Source organism: Acomys russatus, chromosome 24, assembly GCF_903995435.1.
Source record: "Acomys russatus chromosome 24, mAcoRus1.1, whole genome shotgun sequence".
Classification (NCBI taxonomy): Eukaryota; Metazoa; Chordata; class Mammalia; order Rodentia; family Muridae; genus Acomys; species Acomys russatus.
In genome coordinates this window covers 2,705,603-2,728,324 of record NC_067160.1, presented here as the reverse complement: position 1 = coordinate 2,728,324, position 22,722 = coordinate 2,705,603, and the positions used below count along the sequence as shown (strand labels likewise).

Below are 22,722 nucleotides of genomic sequence, written 5' to 3'. Positions count from 1 at the left end.
GAATGTGGGCAATAGCAGTTTGTATATATATCCTGGCCATTCGCTGGCCTGTGGGGAGACTCTCATAATGAGCCTCAAACTGCCTGGCTTAAGCTGTGGGGTAACTCTTTCTGAACATGGACCTTCACCATGGCCGGAAGATGCTCAATAAATGTCTGTGGAGTGATAGCTTCCTACATAGACATTGGGAGTACACTTATCTCTGGGCTAGTAGTGGATGGGAGGGAACCTGAGGGCCTAACGTGTGTGGACAGAGCTGGGAAGGGAGTCTGTGAAGAGGCTGCAGTACGGGATTTTCACCTCACCAGCAAGAGAATCAAGGAATTATGGCCGCCATGTTTGAGTTGCTGTGCCTTAAGTAGGCAAGAAGGAAGAGACAGGGAGGGAAAATGAGAGACATGTTGAAGGCTAGGAGAAGTAGAGACAGAAAGGTGGAGGCAGGAAAAGAGAGATGGGGTAGGGAGGGAGGAGGAGGAGGAAGGGCACAAGAAGAGGTAAGAGCTGAAACATCAATGAGGGGACAAGCACAGCCTACAAAAAGGAAAAGCAAATTTGGAGGCAGAGATAGAAAAAATTTTTTCTGTTGTTTGTTTGTTCTTGTTTTGTTTTAGACAGTCTTCTTATGTAGCCCAGGCTATCCTCCAATTTACGTTCCTCCTGTCTTAGCCTCTGGAGCAGTGGTTCTCAACCTGTGGGTAGCAACCCTTTTGGGAGGTCGAATGGCTCTTTCACAGGGGTCACCTAAGGCCATCAGAAAACACAGATATTCATGTGACAATTCTTAACAGTAGCAAAATTATAGTTATAAAGCAGCAGAGAAGATAATTTCATGTCATGGTGTCACCACAACTTGAGAAATTGTATTAAAGGGACAAGCATTAGGAAGATTGAGAACCCATAGAGGAATACCAGAAAGTGTTACCCCAGACCATTGTGGTAGTTTGAAGAGGCATGGCCTCCATAGTCTCATGTGTTTGGATGTTTGATCCATAGAGTGTGGCCCTGTTGGAGTGGGCGTGGCCCTGTTGGAGTGGGCGTGGCCTTGTTGGAGGAAGTCTGTCACTGTGGGGGCAAACTTTGAGGTCTCAGGTACTTAAGGCCAGGCTAGCGGCACGAAGCTTTTCTCCTGCTACCAGCGGATCAAGATGTAGAACTCTCATCTCCCTCAGCACCATGTCTGCCTGCATGCTGCCATGTTTCCTCCATGGATAATGGACTAAGCCTCTGAAACTGTAAGCCAGCCCCAACAAAATGTTTGCCTTTATCAAAGTTTCTGTGGTTGGGCTGGAGAGATGGCTCAGAGGTTAAGATCACTGGTTGCTCTTCCAGAGGTCCTGAGTTCAATTCCCAGCAACCACATGGTGCCTCACAACCATCTATAATGAGATCTGGTGCCCCTTCTGGTGTGCAGGTGTACATGCAGGCAAAACATTGTATACATAATAAATAAATATTAAAAAAAAAAGTTCCTGTGGTCATGGTGTCTCTTCACAGCAAATGAAACCCTAACTAAGATAACCATCAGTGACCAGCCATCCCTGACCAACCTGCTAACCATGGAAGATGCATTCATATGCCAGGGAAGCTCAGCTAGTCAGATCTGCAAGTCTGCTGGCCAATCCCGAGACACGGATGAAATAATAAGCCTCGATGGTTTTAAGCCACTGAGTTTAGAGTGGCTTATTACACAGCAGTGAGCAGCTGATTCAGGAAGCATGATAATTCTTGTTTTCTGATATTGAGGCAACCAGTACCCAGACACACGTGAGAGAGGAAAACGTCTGCAAGTTTTATTTGTAGAGTCTGGTTAAGTTTGAACCCCAAAAGCTGCAAAGAGTGGTTTAGAGAGCATATCGATGCCATGGGGGCTGGTGGATGGAAACAAATCCCTCTGCCAGACCCGAAGGCTGGACGTGGCTAGGGCAGGCAGTGGCAAGGCAGTAACCAGTTGAGCTGAAGCTTGGGTGGCAGGGCTTACTCAAGCCTGTCTCCTGCCCGTCTCAGGCCCTGGGGTCGTGGACACGGCCCATGAAGACTGGGAACTTGTGTTGCTGGTCCCAGAGCAGGAAGAGGAAAGGTTGCTGCACCTCAAAGATGACCAAGTTTCTGGCCACGGAGATGGAGGAGGCTGCGGCTGCCTCCACTCCTGTCTCTGTCAGCTCCACCAGCGTCTGGTGCTTCATTGAAGACACCTGGAGATCTGGGTCGTCAGTCAGCCCACACAGGTTGAGGTCGTAAGAGAAGTCAAAGAATTCTGGGTGGGGGGAAACAAGATAACAAGACCAGAGATCAGCAGGGAAACTCTTGGTGGGTGGCGACTCTGGCTCGGACATTTCCTGGGTGAGCTTCAAATTCCCACAGTCTCTTCCTCCTCAGATTCTTATGGCTTCTGGGCCTGTCAGTGGAAACCCCTGTCAGTGGGCCCAACCACCACTCTCAAGAGGTAAGAGGCCTCACACTCTGCCCACCACCAACTCTGTCCTGAAAAAAATGACGTCATTACTTCCTTGTCTCCAAAGACTTTGGAAAATAGAGATAGGCAATATGCTATAAAATGAGATCCTGTGAGGGCATAATGCTGTGAAGTGTTAAGAAATGCATACTGCTCTCTGCTCTAAATCCCTGACAAAGAGCCCCCAAAGCCCTAGCGGTTCCTTAGCAACAAAGGTGCTGGAAGCAGGTTTTGTTTTAATATTTGTTTTTCTGGGCTGGAGAAATGGCTCAGCGGTTGGGAGCACTGACCATTCTTCCAGAGGACCTGGGTTCAATTCTCAGCACCCACATGGCAGCTCACAACTGTCTGTAACTCCAAAATCTGACACCCGTAGACATACAATGCACATAAAATAAAAATAAATAATTAAAAGAATATTTGTTTTTCTTTTCTTACCTCCCCCCCAACCGCCCTTCTTTCTTTTTTTTTTTTTTAAGTGCTTGATTTATTTATTTTATTTATTGCATATGAGTGCTTTATCTGCAGAAGAGGGTATCAGATTACATTGTAGAGATGGTTGTGAGCCACCATGTGGTTGCTGGGAACTGAACTCAGGACCTCTGGAAGAGCAGACGGCGCTCTTAACCACTGAGCCATCTCTCCAGCCCCCTCTTCTTTCTTTTGAGAGAGGGTTCCTCTGGGTAGCCAGGCTGTCCTAGAACTCTCACTATCGACCATGCTGGCCTCACACTCACAGAGATCTGCCTTATGAATGCTGGGTTTAAAGGTGTGCGCCATGACTAATGACTTAATAATTGGGTTTTGTTTGTTCGTTTGGTCCCTGTTCCTAAAGCCTTTGCAGTTCTCCAGCAGGAGGAGTACTAGGTGCATCTTTTAGTCTATTACATGGAGAGATGGACAGATGAATGGGAATGGGGTGCATGATGTGAAATCCACAAAGAATCAATAAAAAGTATTTAAAAAAAAATAAATCTCCCAATCATGAGCAAAAAGAACATGGCGCTCCTAAAGTCTCCTGAGAACTCGGAGCCCCTGCACTGTCATATCTCGATGGATTTGGGCTTATCCTGTGAGGTGGTTGATTAGTGAATGTGCCTGGGGAAGTGGATGTCCACAGCCCATCTGGACCACCTGTTCCAGTGAGCCACGGTAGAAACATCCCAGAGATCTGGAGACTGGACTACTGTCCTACTTTGACTACGACTCGTTCGAAGGGAAGCCAGGCAAACTTTGGGTAAGTCACAAAGTTTCTTAGTTTCAGCTTTCTCGGTGGCCTCACGGGATAAAACCCCCTGACCCTTTAGCTCACGCAGTTGAGGGGTGAATGCATGTTAAGGATGAAAAGAAAGAACTTTAGAGTGACAGCCACATTTTAGCAGCACCTCTCCCTCATCTCCTCGGGACCCGGGAGTGACCTCAGTTGGCCCCTGGCTCACCCAGTTTCTCCATGACGGACAACATGTCTTGGTCGCTCTTTACTTTGATGCGAGGCATCATCAGGTATGTGGACTGGGACTTGGACAGTTCCAGCTTCTTCATGACGGCCTTGAAGACGGTGGGGCTGAGTGCCTCTTCCATGTCCTCAAGTGGGTACTTTGAGCTCTGGGGCACCATGATGACAAAGCTCAGGTTGTGAGAGAGCTGCAGCTGTCCCACCTAGAGAGGATGAGACACATCGTATTAGCTCTTCCGAGCCAAGCCCTTTCCTTCCTCCCCCTGTCTCCTGTGCCCCAAGACTGTCTCTTAGTGTATACTGTTCCAGCAAGCAGCTGCTTATCGAAGGACCTGACTGCCATGCTGTGCCATGAAATGGGGAAGCCAGTCGGTCTGACTGAAATGCACTGGTCCTGGTGAGAACCCAAGGAGTGAGCCCAAGTTTTGGATTATACCCTGCCTAGTCACGGAATAAAAGAGAAAGAGTTTAGCTTCTTCACTTTTTTCTTTTTTGGTTTTTCAAGACAGAGTTTCTCTGTGTCGCCTTGGCTGTCTGGGACTCGCTTTGTAGATCAAGCTGGCCTCTAGCTCACAGAGATCCGCCTGCCTCTGCCTCCCGAGTGCTGAGATTAAAGGCGTGCACCACCACTTGGCAAGATGTAATTTATTTAAGCCCTGTTTCTTATATACTTCAAATTATCTTTAGATTACTTCCAATACCAAATACAAAACTGTCTTGTAAATAGTTGTGCCGGGCGTGGTGGCACTCGCCTTTAATCCCAGCACTCAGGAGGCAAAGGCAGGCGGATCACTGTGAGTTTGAGGCCAGCCTGGTCTACAAAGCGAGTCCAGGAGAAAAAGTTGCATACTCTATTGTTTAGGGAATAGTGACAAGAAAAAAGTGTGTGCATGTTCAGTATAATTTTTTTTTCCTTAAATGTCTTCTGTTGACTGTTCTTTTAATCCATGGGTACACCACCCATGGATATGAGATCCTAGCTTTAAAAAACCCTCCGCGTGAGACACAGAGATAAACACAGCCAAGTGGAAGGGTCCCTGGAGATCTCCCAAGGTGGAAACAAGGGCGGCTATGCCAGGAAGGTATGTTTTCCTTGTGCTCATAGCTAAGGCATTGCTCCCTGACCTGAAGAGCTGTGCCTTACAGGTCCAGCAAGGCAGGAATGCTTAGGCATGAACATATTTACTAACTGGAATCTCTTGGGTTTCCCCTCTTCCTCCTCCTCCTCTTCCTTCTCCTCCTCCTTTTTCTTAAGACAGTATCTCTTTATTCTACAGCTCTGGCTGACCTGGAACTCCTATGTAGACCAGGCTGGCCTCGAACTCACAGCCTCTGCCTCCTGAGTGTCAGTTTGGGCTCCACATTCTGCCTTTTCTCTCTCCCTACCCCCCAGAATTATATTGTCCAATCTCTGCTAAAGAACCTCATTCAGCTAGGCGTGGTGGCACACATCTTTAATCCCAGCATTTGGAGGCAGAGGCAGAGGCCATCCTGGTCTACAGAGTGACTCCTAGGACAGCCATGCTGGCTACACAGAGAAAACCTGTCTCAAAGAAACAAACAAACAAACAACAAAAAAGTAACTCAATACCTAGGTATACATATAGTTAATACATATCTATATATACACATATATCTACAAGTGTACTTATGCATATGCATAGTGTACAACAAATGTACACACACAGAGGACTTGCCAAACTACCAGAAGTGGTGGCTGCTGAGAGAGAGAGAGAGAGAGAGAGAGAGAGAGAGAGAGAGAGAGAGAGAGAGAGAGAGAGATGGATGCATAGAATTAAAACACGACTCACTTTTTTTGTTTGTTTGTTTTTGGTTTTGCTATTTGATGCAGTAGAGATGAATAAAGAAGCCTTAGAATCGTGTCTAGACTCATGTCTTCCAGCCTAGAATTCCCTGCCTCGGTCAAAATGAGGAAGAGGAGGAGGAGGAGTGAGGGTGGGACTAACAGACAGAAGGTGTAGAAATGGGGACTTTCCAAGCAGCGCCGGTCAAGGATGAGGAGAAAGGACACGGGGATGCTCAGATACGTCTGCTGCAGAAGCATCATGAGGCAAGAACTCACCTTGGCCTTCAGAGTCTGGTCACTGAAATGAACCATAGGGTACTTTTTGCTGCTCATCATGGGCACTTTAATCATCGAGTTCTTGTAGAGGAAAGAAGCCATCGTTTTCTTTTGCTCAAATGCTTTCTTCCACTTGGCTAAGGGAAGAAAGGGTGGCTGTAATGCAGGCAGGGACAAAATGGTGTTAAAGGTCCTGCTAGGGAAGGGCAGGACAGTCAGCTACGTGGGGATGTGGCAGGAACTCTGAGCCTGGTGGCATGTGAAGAAGACGGGGTGGGAGGCAGAACCGCAGCAGGCACACTACTTGCCTGATGTTTTCCTTACCACTCAAGTAGACGGCATTCAGAAGGACCAGGCGGGTGTCAGAGGGCAGGCTGTGCAGCAGCTCCCTGATCTTGTGGTTGGTCTTCTCAGCCACCCAGGTGTTGATGAGTTCTAAGTTAGCATCGCGGTCTGGGCCCAGGACTCTGGGGCTGCTTCCGTACAGCCTCTGAGAGGCATTCGCATAGGCCTCTCTTATGGCCAGGTCTGAGGGGCAGGACAAGAGAGCAAAGCATGAGTCTGCTGAGCAATCCCACCCCCTTTCAAAGAGCAAGTTTGAGAGCCAGCACACTTCCCAAAGGTTTTTTGTTTTTGTTTTTGTTTTGTTTTGTTTGTTTTTCCTTGAGCTACACTAGGTAGCTCTGGCTGGCCTAGAACTCATCTAGACCAGACTGGCCTGGAACTCACGGAGATCTGCCTGCCTCTGCCTACTGAGTGCAAGGATTAAAGACCATCACATTTATCCGGGATTCCATGGTTCTTCTTGCCCACTCCAATGCCGGCACAGGGACCAGCCCACTCCTCTGGAAATGCAAATCAGGATCAAGAAAATCAAATCTTGAACTAAGAGCAGCCAAACTCCTGGGCGCCCCTGCCGCTCCTGCTTGCTGCTGACTAGTCCTTGGCTAGACAGCCTCAGGGACAGCTGCGCTTGACTTTCCCCTCTGTTCTTTAGCAGGAGTAGGCCTGCTCCCAGGCCTCAGTGGAAGCTCATGACAAGACTTCCTGACTTTGGCTCTCATAGCCCAAGTCCACTGGAGGGAATGTGAGTGGGTGCTTTAAAAAGTAGACTGTTTTATTGGACTGAACAGATGAACGTATTTGATCAAAGAAGATCAGAACCCTAGGCTTTGCTAGTGCTGCCTGGGGCCTAAACCCCAGAACCTTAGCAAAACTCTAAACGTGAGTGCAGGGGATGCTGGTAGCCCTAAAATATTGAATGCAGTGCCCATTAACTGAGCAGGACAAAGCACACCACTGGTTATCAGTAAGTAAGTAATGTAGTATTTATTAAATCCTCTGAGCCATATATTTTTCTAAGATCATAAAAAAAAAAAAAAAAAAAAGTCAGGTGTGGTGGAGCATGCCATTAATGCCAAAACTTGGGAGGCAGAGGCACCAGGACCTCTGTGAAGTTAAGGCCAGCAGTTTACATAGGGAGTAAAGGCTGGCTGGGACTACATAGAGATCCTGTCAGAGAGAGAGAGAAAGGAGGGGCACTGAGATTTTTAGGCAGTCTCCTTTCCTTTTTTCTTTAATTTTTTCCTTCTATGTATTTTCTTTTTTTCTTTTTTTTCTTTTTTTTTGGTTTTTCGAGACAGGGTTTCTCTGTGTAGCCTTGGCCATCCTGGACTCATTTTGTAGACCAGGCTGGCCTCGAACTCACACCGATCCGTCTGCCTCTGCCTCCCGAGTGCTGGGATTAAAGGTGTGTGCCACCACGCCCGGCTTCCTTCTATGTATTTTCTAAGTTTTCTACAACAAATATGGCTTATAAAAGTAAAAGTAAAGTAAAAAATAAAAAAGCCAAGCATGATAGCATGTGTCTATAATCTCAGCAAGCTGGACTAGAGGATTGCCAAAAAGTGAGGCTATGCTTTTAAGCCCAGGCCAATCTCTGAATACGAGGCTAGCCTGGTCTACATAGTGAGTTCCAGAACAGTCAGGCCTACAAAGTGAGACCCTGTCTCAAAAAAACAACACCCTCAAAACAAACAAACAACAAAAACAAAAACCCCCAAACAAACAACAACAACAAAAACCCAAAGGAAAAAGAAATAGAGGCGACATAGAAAGGCTATCTCAGTAAGTAAGTAAACAGAGGAAGAGGGCTGGAAGTGTAGCTCAGTGGTAGCACTTGGGTAGCATGCACAGAGCCCTTGGGTTTAATCCCAAACACCACAGAGGAGAAAGGAAAGATAGGAGAAAATAGTTTCTTATAAAAAGAAGAAAGGAGGGTGGGGAGAGAGAAAGAGAGGGAAAGTAGGAGCAGGAATTACATCAGGCATAGTGAGTCAGGAGGCAGAGGCTGGAGAAGCAGTGTTTGAAGCCAGCCTTGGCAACATAGCAAGACCCTGCTTCAAAAAACCCAACAACGACCAGACAAACAAACAAAAAAAAAAACCCAAGGGAGGGATTAGACTCAATGTGTGGTTTTAAACCTCTGAAAGCAACTGAGCTGTGTTTTCAAAGTCATAAATAGGCTCTGGTGAGGCAGAGGCAAGCACTGAGCCCCACTGGTCCACCTCCCTCACATAGGGAAGGTGCCCCCAATCCCCACCAGCTAGTCTGAAACCCAACCCTGCTCCACTGGTCTACCTCCCTCACATAGGGAAGGTCCCCCCCACCCCCACCAGCCAGTCTGAAACCCAACCTCCACCAACTGCTGAGCACCTCTCTGGAAATGGCCAGCTCTGTGGAACCAAGTTTAAAAACAACTGCAATTGATTATCTGTGAAATTTATTCTTGTTATTTACTGCTTGCTGGTATTATCTACCTAACATAAACAAGTAAACTATAACAAATTCGTACAACACAAAAGTACAAATGATGAGTCTTAAGACTCCCTTGACTTAAACTGAGCACCTTTGCTCAGTTTATGCTTCTAACTTTTAACCTCTATACCTGCTGTTAACAGATACATAGGCCTTCCTTATTCTAAAGAATGGACAAAGCCAGGCGTGGTGGCACCCTTCTTTAAAACCAGCACTCGAGAGGCAGAGGCAGGTAGATCGCTGTGAGTTCAAGGACAGCCTGGTCTACAAAGCGAGTACAGGACAGCCAAGGCTACACAGAGAGACCCTGTGTGGAAAAACAAATGAACAAACCAAACCAACCAAACAAACAATAAAAATGGACAAATGCAAATGATTTGCCCAGGTCTCACAGGAATGGCTGTCTAGCTCCTGGAGGCAGGCAAAACTCCCGCTGAGGCCCCTGTTTACCCTGACTCATTCCCAGTACAGACCCTTCCATCCTCTTTCCCATGCTTTGTTTTCCAGAATCTTCCACAGCTTACTGTCTGCCCTGAACACTCACCTGGGCTGTGGAAGATCTGAGACACAGAGGTGACGCCTTTGGATGAGAAGGCCTTCAGGGCCTGGTGGACACAGGCAAAATCCTTGGGGTAGGACAGGATACTCTCCAAGTTGCTCTTGGTGCTCTCTCCAGCCCCTACAACAGAGGTCAGAGAGTGGGAAGGGTTCTTGGGGGAGGAATGGGAGACTCGCTATTTGGGGCTTAGAACTGCCTAGAATGAAGGGTGTTTCCTGCTATGTTGAGGGGTCTCAGAACATCAGAACTGTATTCTGGGGACAGTTTGTCAGGAAGAAGGTGGTGGCAGTCCTGAGTTTCCTGCACCTCTTTCTAACCACGGTTCCACATTAACTCTGATTTAGATGGTTTGACTCACAAAGGGTCACCCTATAAGCAGAGGCATTCGATCACATTATAAACGAGGATGCGTGTTATTCATTGTTAAGCACTTAGTGTCTTCTCTGCCATAACAGCTAAAATCTGTCGAGAGCATTTCTCCTGGTCCAGGCATCCTAACTCCGTTCCAATTTCATCTTATTACGTTGTCACCACACCTTTTACATAGGACACTCACTTTCTTACGTAGAGCAAAGCCTTGATATTTCAGAGGTTGTGATATTAATGTATTTAAGTATAAGAGCTAATCAGTGAAAGATGAATGCAGGATTGAACTAAAACTAACCAACTGAAACCAACTGACTAGAAAGGACCTCCCAGGAGACTTTGAGGATGTCCGAGGACACTCTGACTGTCATACATGGAGAAGTGGATGCTACTAGATATGGTGGGAAGTTAGGATTTTGGAGTGTCAGGAGAAGGGATCTTGTATGTGCAGTCTCTAAAGCCTTTCTGGAATTTTCCCTGTTGGAGTATGGGGCATGAGGAGTGTCACCCCCTCCCCCACCTCTCTCTCTCTGCCTTTCTTTCTCCACTGCCTGTAGTAATTTGTTATTACCTTTTCCAGATGAATCACTCTTATGAAGGCAGAAGGTTTTTTGTTTTTGTTTTTTAATATTTATTTTATGTGAGTGCTCTATCTGCATGTACATCTGCAGGCCAGAAGAGGGCATCATATCACATTATAGATGGTTGTGAGCCACCATGTGGTTGCTGGGAATTGAACTCAGGACCTCTGGAAGAGCAGTCAGTGCTCTTAATCTCTGAGCCATCTCTCCAGCCCAGCAGAAGATTTTTTGTTTGTTTGTTTGCTTTTTGTTTTTTCCAGACAGGGTTTCTCTGTGTGGTCTTGGCTGCTTGCTTTGTAGAGCAGGCTGGCCTCAAACTCAAAGAGATTCACCTGCCTCTGCCTTCCGAGTGCTTGGATTAAAGGTGTGTTTTAAAAAAGTAGATATCACCATCTCTACTTAAGAGCTGAGAACTCACACTCAACAGGGGTCATGTGAACTGCCTGTGGCAGAGCTAGAAAGTGTGCTACCATGACTGTATCTTAGATCTATCTCTGGTGATGTCATTTCCCCTATCACCTCCCCTGCCTTGAACCATGACTTGAAACTGGGACCTTATTTTATATGTTGTTAAAGAGTCCATAGTGGTTTATGAGCAGCAGTACCAGCTGGAGAGATGGCTCAGCCGTTAAAGGCTAGGCTCACAACCAAAAATATAAGAAACAGCACCTAATTAAATCACTGTTAAACGAAGCAATGTCCTGTCAGGTAGCCCATCTTACAGCTACTTTCCAGAGACAAAGCTTTGCAGAAGGGTCCCGCTCACAGTCTGGACGGAAGCGAGTCTTACCAAGAAGGACCTGTGTGAGGAGGCTGGCGATGCTGAGCGGGGAGAAGGCCATGTTGGTCTCAGGCTTCTTGTTAGCTGAGAAGGCATGGTAGAGCTTCACCGAGAAGTCTGTCAGAGCCTCTGCCAGCGTAGCCTCTGAAGAGTCTCTGTCTTCACCAGAGCAATGAGCAAGTGGCTCTGGGCAGGAGGGTTCAGTAGGAGCCTGGGTGGGAGGGTCTGTGGTTGCAGAGGGCTGGCTGGAAGTATCCGTAAGGGGCTGGCTGGAGGAATTCACAGGGGCCTGGCTAGGAGAATCCGTGAGTAGCTGTGTAGCTGGTTGGGTGAGCAGGATGTAGGACTTGTTGGCAGCTGTATCCATAGAGTCGTTTGTTATTTTGGTGGATGTATTGGTTGTTGGCCAGGTAGAAGACTGTGCTGTACGCTCAGTGGGACCCCAGGAGCCATCTCTTTCAGCGAAGGCATCCCAGCTTTCCTCTTCAGTGACCAATGGCTCCTGCATGCTGTGGCTGGTAACTTCTGAATCGGAGACGGCTCCATCCTGTGGTTCAGGAAACAGTGTTTTCATTTCTTGATGGGTATAGCCCCCTCAAGCGCTCCAGGTACGAGAGAAGACCGGCAACACAGTGTAGCAGTTGTTTCTGGCACAGCCTGGCAGGTCAAGGGCCTGCCTTGGGCCACCCCTCCCCACAACTATTCCTTCAGAAATAGACAAAATGCTAAGGAAAAAAAAAATATCAGTAGGGGTCATGAAGCAATTCTGATTTGGTTTATCAGTTACCTGTGTTCAGTGATGCCATTCAAGACGCCATTTTCCTCTAAATATCTACTTGTTTTGACTCACTTGCCAGGTTAGTGCCTCTGCGGGTCTTATTTTAGGACTATGGGTTTTCAAACAGTGGATGTGGCACACCAGTGGTATAGAAAACAATTAGTATATTCCAAAGGACAGGAAGAAACGGTGGGCTAAGCACAGTGGCACAATCTGTAAGCCCAGTCATCTGGGCTTTGGGAAGTGGGCGCAGGAGGATCTTCTTACGTGGGTAGTGTATTCAGAACGGGGAGGAGAGTACGTAAATTCCAGATCCCCTCGCTTAACTGGACATCCCGTGCTGTGCTGACTCCCTAAGGTTATCTGGGATGCCAACTCCCAGCATAACTCGCTGCTCATCCACTGGAAACAAGCGCTCACTCTTTTCAGTGAGTTTACTTTTTAATCCCTGTCCTCCCAGGCCACTGGAAACCACAATACTCTTAACCTTGGTGAGAGTCCAGATCTGTCTGCTCGCCTTCCTCCTCGCACCCTGTTTTTCCACAGTCCCCAGCCTGGAAGAGTCTGTCACAGCAGAATTGGAGGGGGGGGGGCGGAGTCTGTTTCCCACGACTTCGGACTTGTTCTTTATCTTGCTTTCTTTGGTATGTCCAAGCGCGGCTGGTGGGCTGGGTGGCGTCTATGTATTCTCCCTTTTATATATCAGGTTAAGGAAACTTGGAGATGCGTAGGCCCAAGACCATTCAGCTAATGCACCTTCCAATATAGTCCCAGTCCCTCCTCCAACGCTAGGGCAAGGCACGAACTTAAGACTCCCAGGAGGAGCTTCCTTCCTTCGCCAGGGCCTGAAGGGTTAATTCACCCCACCACCCCCCGCACAGAGAGACCACTTACCCTAGCCAGCAGCAGCAGCAGCAGGAGGGTCAGTGGGGTCAGCCTGGAGGCCATCTGGGTAGCAATGTCAGCTGCGTCCTACGAAGCCAGTTAGCCTCAGAGCCAGCCCCGAGCCTAGGAGCTCAAGGCGGTGGGGGGGTCCACCCTATCCCTGGGCCCGCCCCCATTCCCCTTTCAGGCCTGGACCCTTTTTTGCTGTGTTTTCAGCCTCCTCCCTCTGGGGGCAACCTTCTCCCTGGCTCCGCCCTCTGTTTTGTTTTCCCCAAACCGCTTCCCTTTCCCGGCACCGGCTGGCTGGTCTCTCCCTTCACACCCAGGTCTCGGCCCATCTGTTCAATCTCCCCGGTCCCGTTTAACTAAACAATAAGCCAGAGACAGCAAGAGAGGAGGGCTAGGGCGGGCTGGGCAGCACGGCTTTGAGAGAGAGAAGGAGGCAGGAGGCTCAAGTGGAAGCAAGCCTGTGGAAACTGCGGAGATAACACACAGGGGGCTGGAAAGTAGGGGAGGAGGCTAGAGACCTCCCTGCCAAGCCCTCTTAACATTGCGTCCCTCCCGAAAGTCCCTATCACCAAACCTGGTCCAAGTTCTTGGTCAACTAGGCAGCTTCAGGGAAGACTGAGTGGACAGTTGCAGAGGGTCATTGAGGGTGGGGTGGGTTCAGGGGGGTGGGGGCAGTTTAAGCTATTGGCTCGTTCAGGACACTGCCCAGTTAAAAATTAAGGATGATTGATTGCTAGTGTGAGTTCCTGTAAATCAGGACGGGAAGGACCCGGGACAGATGGGGCTGCATTTGGCACTGTGGGCCAGCCTAGGAGTTTAGCCTGGAGCCTGGGGCAGGATGCTGTGCGATGGAGTGGGGGAGCTTGAGGCAGGCTCTCAGCAATGCACAGCCAACCAACCTTTCCTCCTGCGCTTCATGCATCAAGATAAAAGCAGAAGGAACACACACACACACACACACACACACACACACACACACACACACACACACACAAAGTGCCCAGCACTTTGCAAGGTGTGAGGGTCTTTTTGTTTTGTTTTGTTTTGGATTAATGGGTAAAGTAACCCTTTGAAAATAGGCCATTTGAGAGGTAAGAAACCAAGCCTTAGGAGCTGTTGAATGTTTGGCCTTCCATGGCCCTCATTTGGAGACAGGCCAGGCTTGGGTCTGAGTCTTCTAAGTCCTAACGGGATCTTCTCCAGCCCTCCACATAATCAGTGGGTCCCAGTTTGAGAACAGGGAGTCTGAGGCTCCTAGCTGAGCCCAGGTTCCAACCCCTACTAGCAAAACAAAACATAACAACCACAAAACTTAACAACCAATAACCCCAAACCAGCTAAACAAAAAAACAAATCCTGAGGCGTTTGTGTCTGTGGTTGAACTGTCACAATGGGCCTGTTATGGGAGACCCCAGCAAGGAGGAGCCCAGTTAGATTTGCATTTTAAGTCAATCCCATGCAACCTTGGATTACACTTTTGATAAAAAACCTTTTGCCGTTGTTTTGTGTCTAAAACTCAAATTTGACTGAGCAGTCTGCATTTTCTTTTTCGTATCTGATAAGCCCTATGTCTTCTGCAAGACAAGGCTGGGTTTTTCTGGTGCCAGGTGCCAGGTGCGGGATCTTAGCAAAGGCTCTGAGTATTTCCGGGCTCTGTGCTCATTTTGAGTAACCACTCGGGGAGCTGCTAAACTACAGCAAGGCTCTGTAGTATTAGAGCTGTGCTTCGATTAGTCGCAGGTAAATTGCTCTTTATACCCCAGGCCCGGAGTGATGGCCCTGGGGCACAGTGAGCTGTGCCTTCTGGGAAATGGGTGAACTCCACTAAAAGCTAGGACGGTCATTGTGTTCTTTCGTTTCTCCTCTCATTAAATCTCACAACACTCAGGCAGCAAGTACTAATATTAACATCATCTTAAGTGAGTTTTTTTTAATTAATTAATTTATTTATTTGCATGAGCACCCTATCTGCATGTGCACCTGCCTGCCCAAAGAGGGCGCCAGATCCTATTATAGATGCTTGTGAGCCCCCATGTGGTTGCTGGGAATTGAACTCAGGACCTCTGGAAGAGCAGACAGACAGTGCTCTTAACTGCTGAGCCGTCTCTCTAGCACCAAATGAGGTATTTTATTTTAATTTATTTTAATGAGGCTCAGGGGCTGGTGAAATGGCTCAGCAGTTAAGAGCACTTGATTGCTCTTACAGAGGATCTGGGTTCCACTCCCAATACCTACTTGGTTGCTTACGATCATCTACAACACCAGTTCTAAGGATCCAATGCCTTCTTCTGACCTCTGCAGGTACCATGCATACATGTAGGGCACATATGTACACACAGGCAAAGCACTTCTACAAATAAAATAAAATGAATGAATGAATGAATGATTTAAGGATGAAGCTTAGGGGCTGGAGACATGGCTCAGAGGTTAAGAGCGTTGACTTCCCTTCCAGAGTCCTGAGTTCAATTCCCAGCAACCACATGGTGGCCCACAACCCTCTGTAATGTGATCTGATATCCTCTTCTGGCAAGTAGATGTATATGCAGGCAGAGCACTGTATACATACATACATACATACATACATACATACATACATACACTTTTTTAAAAAATGAGGATTAGAGTAATTATTAGATCCACCCAAAATAACATTGTATGGTTTGAATCTGAAATGTCACCCACAGATGAATCTATACCGAACATTTTGTTTTCACCAATAGCTGGTGGCACTCACTACCTTCAAAAGCCGCAGAATTTCTTGGAGGCAGAAACCCGTTGATGGTAGTAGGTGCCTATAGGCAGTTATTTATTTATTTATGGTTTTTTGAGACAGGGTTTCTCTGTGTAGCCTTGGCTGTCCTGGACTCACTTTGTAGACCAGGCTGGCCTCTAACTCACAGTGATCTGTCTGCCTCTGCCTCCTGAGTGCTGGGATTAAAGGCGTGGGCCACCACTGCCCGGCCCAGCTCCTGCCATAAGTAGAGCTACTTGCCATGCCCTCTCCACTGTGATAGAAGGAAACTCTTTGATATTATGAACCAAACTAAACATGTTAACCATGAAGTTGACTGTATCAAATACTTTGGTCACAGAGACATGAAAGTAACTAATATAGATCATTGGTTACCAGAGTAGGCTAGTTTCTGTGACCAAATCTAGCCATGTATACCTTTGGGACTAGTTTGTGGGGAGACTACGTGAGAGTTTGGCAATGCAGGCTAGGGGAATGCTACAGTATTGTAAACTCTACTTAATGGGCTGTTACGGGTGGACATGGGAAAACTTAATGCCTACCAAGTAAACAGGAAAGAAAAGCTCATGACGTTTCCAATAGCGATAAGGGTTCTACTGAGAAACGGGCTACATTCAATCTGGCAAAGAATTTGGCTACGTTCTGTTTGTATGGTGAAATTTTGAGTGAGACTGGATGGAAAAGTAATAAACTTGAGAGAAAGAGCGTGAGAGAAAGAGGGAGCCTGGGAAGTGATATTAACGCCCAAGGAAACACGGGGCTAGGGAAGCACTGTTGATATCCAAGGAAGTGCAGAACCTTTTGAGCTATCACTGGATGATCTCGATAACACAAACGGCCTATCTGAAGTCCACAAAATCCCTGAAGAAACAGACTTAAAATAGATCCAAGCTCACAGCTACAACCAGAGATGGAAACTGACCGCCCCCCTCAGAGATGGGATTACACACTTCCCTGAGCAAATGGCCAACAAAAAAGAACAAAGAAAGTTAAGCTGAGTGGTCTTGGCGCCTTTCCTCTCTGTAGCCCTTTGGACTTTAGACACCCCCCCCTCCACCCGCCCTTATGTCAACTATCAAAAGTTCCTCAGGTCAACTCAGGGTTGCTTCCTGAGACCTTTGATTTGGGGATCCATTGAGGTCCAGCCCGGGGGCTGAATTAAAGATTTCTCTTGTATTTACAGCGGTTTCAAGTCTTTCTGGTTCTTTTTTGGGGGGATCAATCTGGGTGTAGCAGACTAATTCATTTGGTAGAAGAACTTTTAAGACAGGCTATTGGCATGCTTAATTATGGCAGGTTTTTGTCAGGTTTGCAGCGAGAATCAGGAGGAAAAAGACTTGCAGAAAAGTGTGAGTCCAGTGGCTGGGGAGGAGATGGATTGTTTAAGGTTGCAGACAAAGTGTCTCCCCAGCTTGTGGTATGCAAGAACTCAGCTGAGACCCCAAGGGAGCCTGGATCCTACTGGACCTAGCAGTGGGATCTGATGTCATCTGCATAGTGTTGGTTTTGTAGATACACAGAATGAGAATTTTGTGATCATGGAAGCTTGCACCCACATGTTTAAGGAAATTTTGGGCTGGGCATGGTAGCACACGCCTGTAATCCTAGCCCTCAGAGAGGCAGAGACAGGCAGATCTCTGTGAATTCGAGGCCAGTGTAGTCTACAGAGTGAGTCCAGGACAGCCAAGGCTACACAGCGAAACCCTGTCTCCAAAAACAAACAAACAAATAAACAAAACAAAACACGCAAGCAGGAAATCCAGGGAGGCCAGATATATGTAGCAAGCTTGGAGCCCTGCAATGGATCCCTGAGAGGGCAGTACATGAAGCTGTGAAGGTAAAGAGTTCATTCATTCATCTAAGGATATTTTATTCCTTCAAACTTACCACTACGATGTCATATATGTGCTCTGTAAAATTTTTAAACAAATCAGACATTTACAAAATTGAGTCATTGTAGACACAACTGTTTCTTAGTCACTCCAGGACCTCTCTATAAAAGTGTATTATCACACACATAATTATTGCTCGCTTGCTTCCTTCCTCTCCTCCTTTCTTCACCTCTCCCTCCTTGCCCCCTTCTCTCCTTGCTCCCCCTCTCTCCCTCTCCCTGCCCCCTCCTCTCTCTCCCTCTCCCTGCCCCCCTTCTCTCCCTACCCCCCCCTTCTCTCTCGTCTCATACAGCCCTGGACTCAAACCTGGCCTGTGAGATGTCCTGGAGCTTCTGACCCTCTAGTCTCAAGTGCTGGGATCCTAGTAGGTTTTGTGTCCGTGCCCAGTTTATATGGTGCTAGGTACTACGCCCAGGCCCCTCTGCACGCTGACCAGGCACTCTGCCAATGGAAGTGGTCCTCCAGCCCCCATAATGAATTTATTTCTTACTTAATAAGGTCATGTGAGAATTTGCTAAGTCATTATAGGTTGTCCCAGTTCATGGTTTCTAATAGATGTACAGCATTCCATTTTACGGATGTATCACAAACAATTACTCTGATCTCAGTAATGAAATTTGAGTTGATTTACAGACTAGCCCTAGCTGCCTGCTCATTCCAGAAGGTTCTCTTGCTAAGGTTTACCCTTCTTGTCCAGCCAGAAGCTTGCCTGCTGTGTTTGCTGCCTTTCTGGGTCTAACCTTCATCCTCAACTGTTGGTAGCATCTCTTCAAGAGGTCTAAGCTTGTCTTGTTCACCCAGTTGTAAGTTTGGACTCCGTGTTACTTACTTTTCTGTTACTGTGATAAAATATAATAAAGCATAAAGTTAATTCAACTTATAGATGTATAACCCCATGCCTGGCTCATGAACTTATTTATGGAACCAAGTATGTTTGTGGAATCACTTAGATTTTTAGTTTTTGGTTTGGTTTGATTTGAATTTTTGAGATAGGGTTTCTCTATAGCCCTGGCTGTCCTGGAACTGTCTCTGTAGACTAGGCTGGCCTTGAACTCAGAGGTCTGCCTGCCTCTTCTTCCTGAGGGCTGGGACTAAAGACATGCGCCACCACTGCCCAGCAGACTTTCAGTTTATTTTCTGAAGAAATATATGTTGCAATGGCTGTCTAGTGTCTTCATTTTTTTCCTTTTTAAAAAAAAGATTTTTAAATGTATTTTATGTATGTGAACTCTATGTGCATGTGCACTGCCTGCCAGAGGAGGACATCAGATCCTAGTTTAGATGGTGTGAGCCACCGTATAGTTGCTGGGAATTGAACTCAGGACCTCTGGAAGAGCAGCAGTCCCTACTCTTAATCTCTGAACCATCTCTCCAGCCCAGAGTCTTCAAATTTTCATAATTTAAAATTACTTGTGGAGTAATTTTTGGGCATAGTGGCACATACCTTTAATCCTAGCACTTGGAAGACAAGCAGGTGGATCTCTGTAAGTTCAAGGCCAGAGTCTGGTTTACAAAGAAAGTTCCAGGGCAGCCAGGTCTATCAGTACACAGAGAAAGTCTGTCATGCAAAGAAAAAAAAGAAAGAAAGAAAAAAAAGAAAGAAAAGAAAAGAAAAAAAAGCTCTTAACAAACTAAGCTATTTCTTTAGGCCGCCTTTTTAATATAAATATATCTTTCTTTCTTTCTTTCTTTCTTTCTTTCTTTCTTTCTTTCTTTCTTTTTAAGACAGGGTTTCTCTGTGTAGCCTTGGCTTCCTGGACTCCCTTTGTAGACCAGGCTGGCCTTGAACTCACAGAGATCTGTTTGCCTCTGCCTTCCATAGTGCTGGGATTACAAGAGTGTGCCACCAGGCCCGACTATATGAATATTTTTTTCATTACATTTATTTATTTGTGTGGGATGGAGAATGTGTATGAAGGTTAGAGGACAACTTGAAGGAGTCAATTCTTTTTTTGTACTGTGTGGATAAAACTCAGGTTATCAGTCTTGGCAGCAAACTCCTTTATCCATTGAGTTATCTTTAGCTGACCTCATGCCTACATTTTAAAAAATGGCTTCTGGGAATTGAAGTCAAGTCCTCATGTTTGCAAGGCAAGCATTTATCAACTGAACCATCTCTCTAGCTTGGCTGTCTTAAAAAAAAAAATCAGCTGGACATGGTGGCATGCACCTTTAATCTCAGCACTCAGAAGGCAGAGGCAGGCAGATTGATGTGAATTCAAGGCCAGCCTGGTCTATAATTGGAGTTTATGACAGCCAAGGATACACAGAGAAACCCTGTCTAGAAAGAAATAAAGAAAAAAAAAAAAAAGAAAACCCAACTATTATGGTCAGTGGCTATAGTTTATTTTCATTTTAATTTCTGCATGGTTGGTAATTCTATTTCTTCTTTTTAAATGTGAAAAAATAGGATTTGCTGTGTGTCTCAGCCTGGTCCTCATCTTCCGTGCTCAGCCAGTGTTTCTGCTTCAGCCTGCCTCAGAGCTCAGGCAACTGATGCACACCGTTGCATCTTGTTAATTCTCAGTTACTTCGGTGTCCTCAAGTGTTGTCTGGTCTAGTGTTGATGGATGTTGGGTTGCTGTCAGTTTCAAGGCATTTTGTTCAATGCTACTCTGGACATATATGTCCACAGCCTGTTTCTTTAGGGCTTATACATTGGACCATCATGGCAAGAGATGTTAAGCAGTCTCAATTTTACTGACATTTTCCAACATGTCTTTATCAATGTAGACTCTCCCAGGAGTTTACAAAAGTGTTATGATTATTATTTTTTTTTTGGCAATTTTTTTTTTTTTTTTGTTTTTTGAGACAGGGTTCCTCTGTGTGTAGCTTTGCCTGTCCTGGGTTCACTTTGTAGACCAGGCTGGCCTCAAACTCACAGAGATCTGCCTGCCTCTGCCTCCCAGGTGCTGGGATTAAATGCGTGCATCACCACCACCTGGCTGATGATTCTTTTTATTCTCTCCCCCCCCCCGCCTTACTTTTATTTATTTGTCTCAGGCTGGCCTTGAACACATGACCCTCCTGCCTCTAGCCCACCCACCCAAGTGCTGGAATATTTATAGTCTGTCACCATACCCAGCTAAATTTGTTGGCATTTTAAGGTGGTCTTGCTGTGTAGCTCAAACTAATCTCAAACTGGAGATTTTCCTGCTCCAACCTCCATTGCTGGACTTACAGATCCATGCCCGCACAGTTGGTGTTAATGATGGTGCATTTTATAGATGCATTTGGTTTATGCCAGTTTTGATATTTGCTCAAACATTCTAAAGGAGCCTTTATTTATTTATGTATTTATGTATTTATTTATTTATAGGTAGAGTCTCACTGTGTAGCCCTAGTTATCCCGGAACTTGCTATGTATACCAAGGTGCCCTCAAACTCAGAGTTCCACCTGCCTCTGCCTCACAGTGCTTGGACTAAAGACATGGACCACCATGCCTGGATTGTTTACTTACTTTTAAGATTTATTTTTATTTATGTATGTGTGTCAGTATGTGTACCCCATGTATTTCAGGTGCCTTGTGTGTGTGTGTGTGTGTGTGTGTGTGTGTGTGTGTGTGTGTGTGACATGTGTACAGATAACCACAGGTTGCAGAAAAGGATGTTAAACACACTATAGCTGGAGTTACAGGAAGTTGTAAACTGCCCCATGTGCATCCTGGGAATTGAATTCTAGTCCTCTGGAAAAAAGTAAGAGCTTTTTTTTTTTTTTTTTTAAAGATTTGTTTATTTATTATTTATACAGTAGTCTGTCTGCATGTGTTCCTGCATGCTGGAAGAGATTACCAGATGGTTATGAGCCACCATGTGGTTGCTGGGAATTGAACTCAGGGCCTTAAGAAGAGCACACAGTGCTCTTATCCACTAAGCCATCTCTCCAGCCCCGAGTTTCACATTTGAGGAAATCAAATCGCCCTCTATGATGTAGGAGGGCCTCATCATGTCAGCTGAGGAACTAATAGAACAATCCCCCTCCCCGTCTCCAGCAAAGGGGAATTTTGCCAGGAGACTGCTTTTAGAATAGCTTCCACAGTCACATGAGCCACATTCCTTAAAATAAATTTCTTTTCTATATATACACATCCTGTTGGTTTTGTTTCTCTGGAGAAACATGACTAATACAGGCCAAACACTAAGGCTCAACAGTGCGTGCTGCCCTGACAGCTGCAGACTATCAGGGGCGCTTCAGAAGGCTTATGGCAAGGTTCCTCCCTGCTCTGCTCCCTTGGATAAGGCCCTTGTCATGCACATCAGGCCCGTTCCTGCTCATCAGTGAGCAGTGGGTTTCAGTTCTCTGGCAGCCTGCAGACTCCTGTTATAGTTGCCCGAATCCCACAACCCATAGCTGTTTATTCTCTTCCTGGGAGTTCAGCTCCCCCCCCCCCCCCGGCCCCCCGGGATCCTCCATGACATGCTGACATGCGGTGTCTTTACCCACGGGGATAGCATGCGTGTGGCTAATCAACTGCCATTCCTCTTATGTGTGCAGTGTCTGGTAGTGTGTGTTAGTTAGATGACGACCCTCTATCTAGGATGAGACTCTCCCATCCCCATGGTGGACAGGAAGTGATCAGAACAAAAGCCACTGTTTCTTGGGGCTGGAAAGATGGCACCATGGTTAAGGCATTTGCTGAGTTCAGTTCTCTGCACTTACGCTAGCTGCTCATAGCCACCTGGAACTCCCGCTCCAGGAGATCCAAGGCTGCCTTCTGTCACCTGTGCTCATGTGCACACTCACACACACACACACATACACACACAGACACACACACACACACACAGACACATACACACTCACACACACACACGTTGATGCAAAAGATCACACCTGTAGTAGGCCATTATGTTTCAGGTGGTTTTTTTCCTCCCGTCCCTTAGCTCCTGGAATAATGACTCACGGGACTCATTAAATATTATATAAATACTTAGGCCATATAGCTATTCTCTTCTCTGACTAGCTTATAACTTAAAATAACCCATTATACTAATTTACATTCTGCCACATGGCTGGATACCTGAGCTCAGGCACCATGGGTCTCTCTTCCTCACATCTCACTGTGAGTTGCCTGCCTCTATCCCAGAATCCCTTTTTCCTGCCAGATGTCCCACCTATTTCCAGCCTCAGCCATAGGCCCTAGCTTTGTTTGTTCTTTGGGGTTTTTGTTTGTTTGTTTTTGTTTTTTGTTTTTGGCTTTTTGAGACAGTGTTTTTCTGTGTAGCCTTGGCTGTCCTGGACTCACTTTGTAGACCAGACTGGCCTTGAACTCACAGCGATCCACCTGCCTCTGCCTCTTGAGTGCTGTGA

General features: G+C 46.5%; 2 protein-coding genes across 2 annotated transcripts in view; one reads left to right on the top strand and one right to left on the bottom strand.

Annotated features, from left to right (window-relative positions):
* Positions 1-22,722, top strand: part of Timm10 (translocase of inner mitochondrial membrane 10) — a 98,153-nt gene that overhangs the window by 28,705 nt on the left and 46,726 nt on the right. The gene's annotated exons all lie outside the window — the stretch shown is intronic.
* Serping1 (serpin family G member 1) lies at positions 1,978-12,854 on the bottom strand. Its single transcript, XM_051166450.1, has 7 exons — positions 12,768-12,854; positions 11,105-11,642; positions 9,353-9,487; positions 6,316-6,519; positions 5,992-6,128; positions 3,892-4,111; positions 1,978-2,254 (listed from the first exon to the last, which is right to left on the bottom strand). Exons 1-7 carry the CDS (start codon positions 12,819-12,821, stop codon positions 2,001-2,003), a joined length of 1,542 nt encoding a protein of 513 aa, XP_051022407.1. The 5' UTR covers positions 12,822-12,854; the 3' UTR covers positions 1,978-2,000.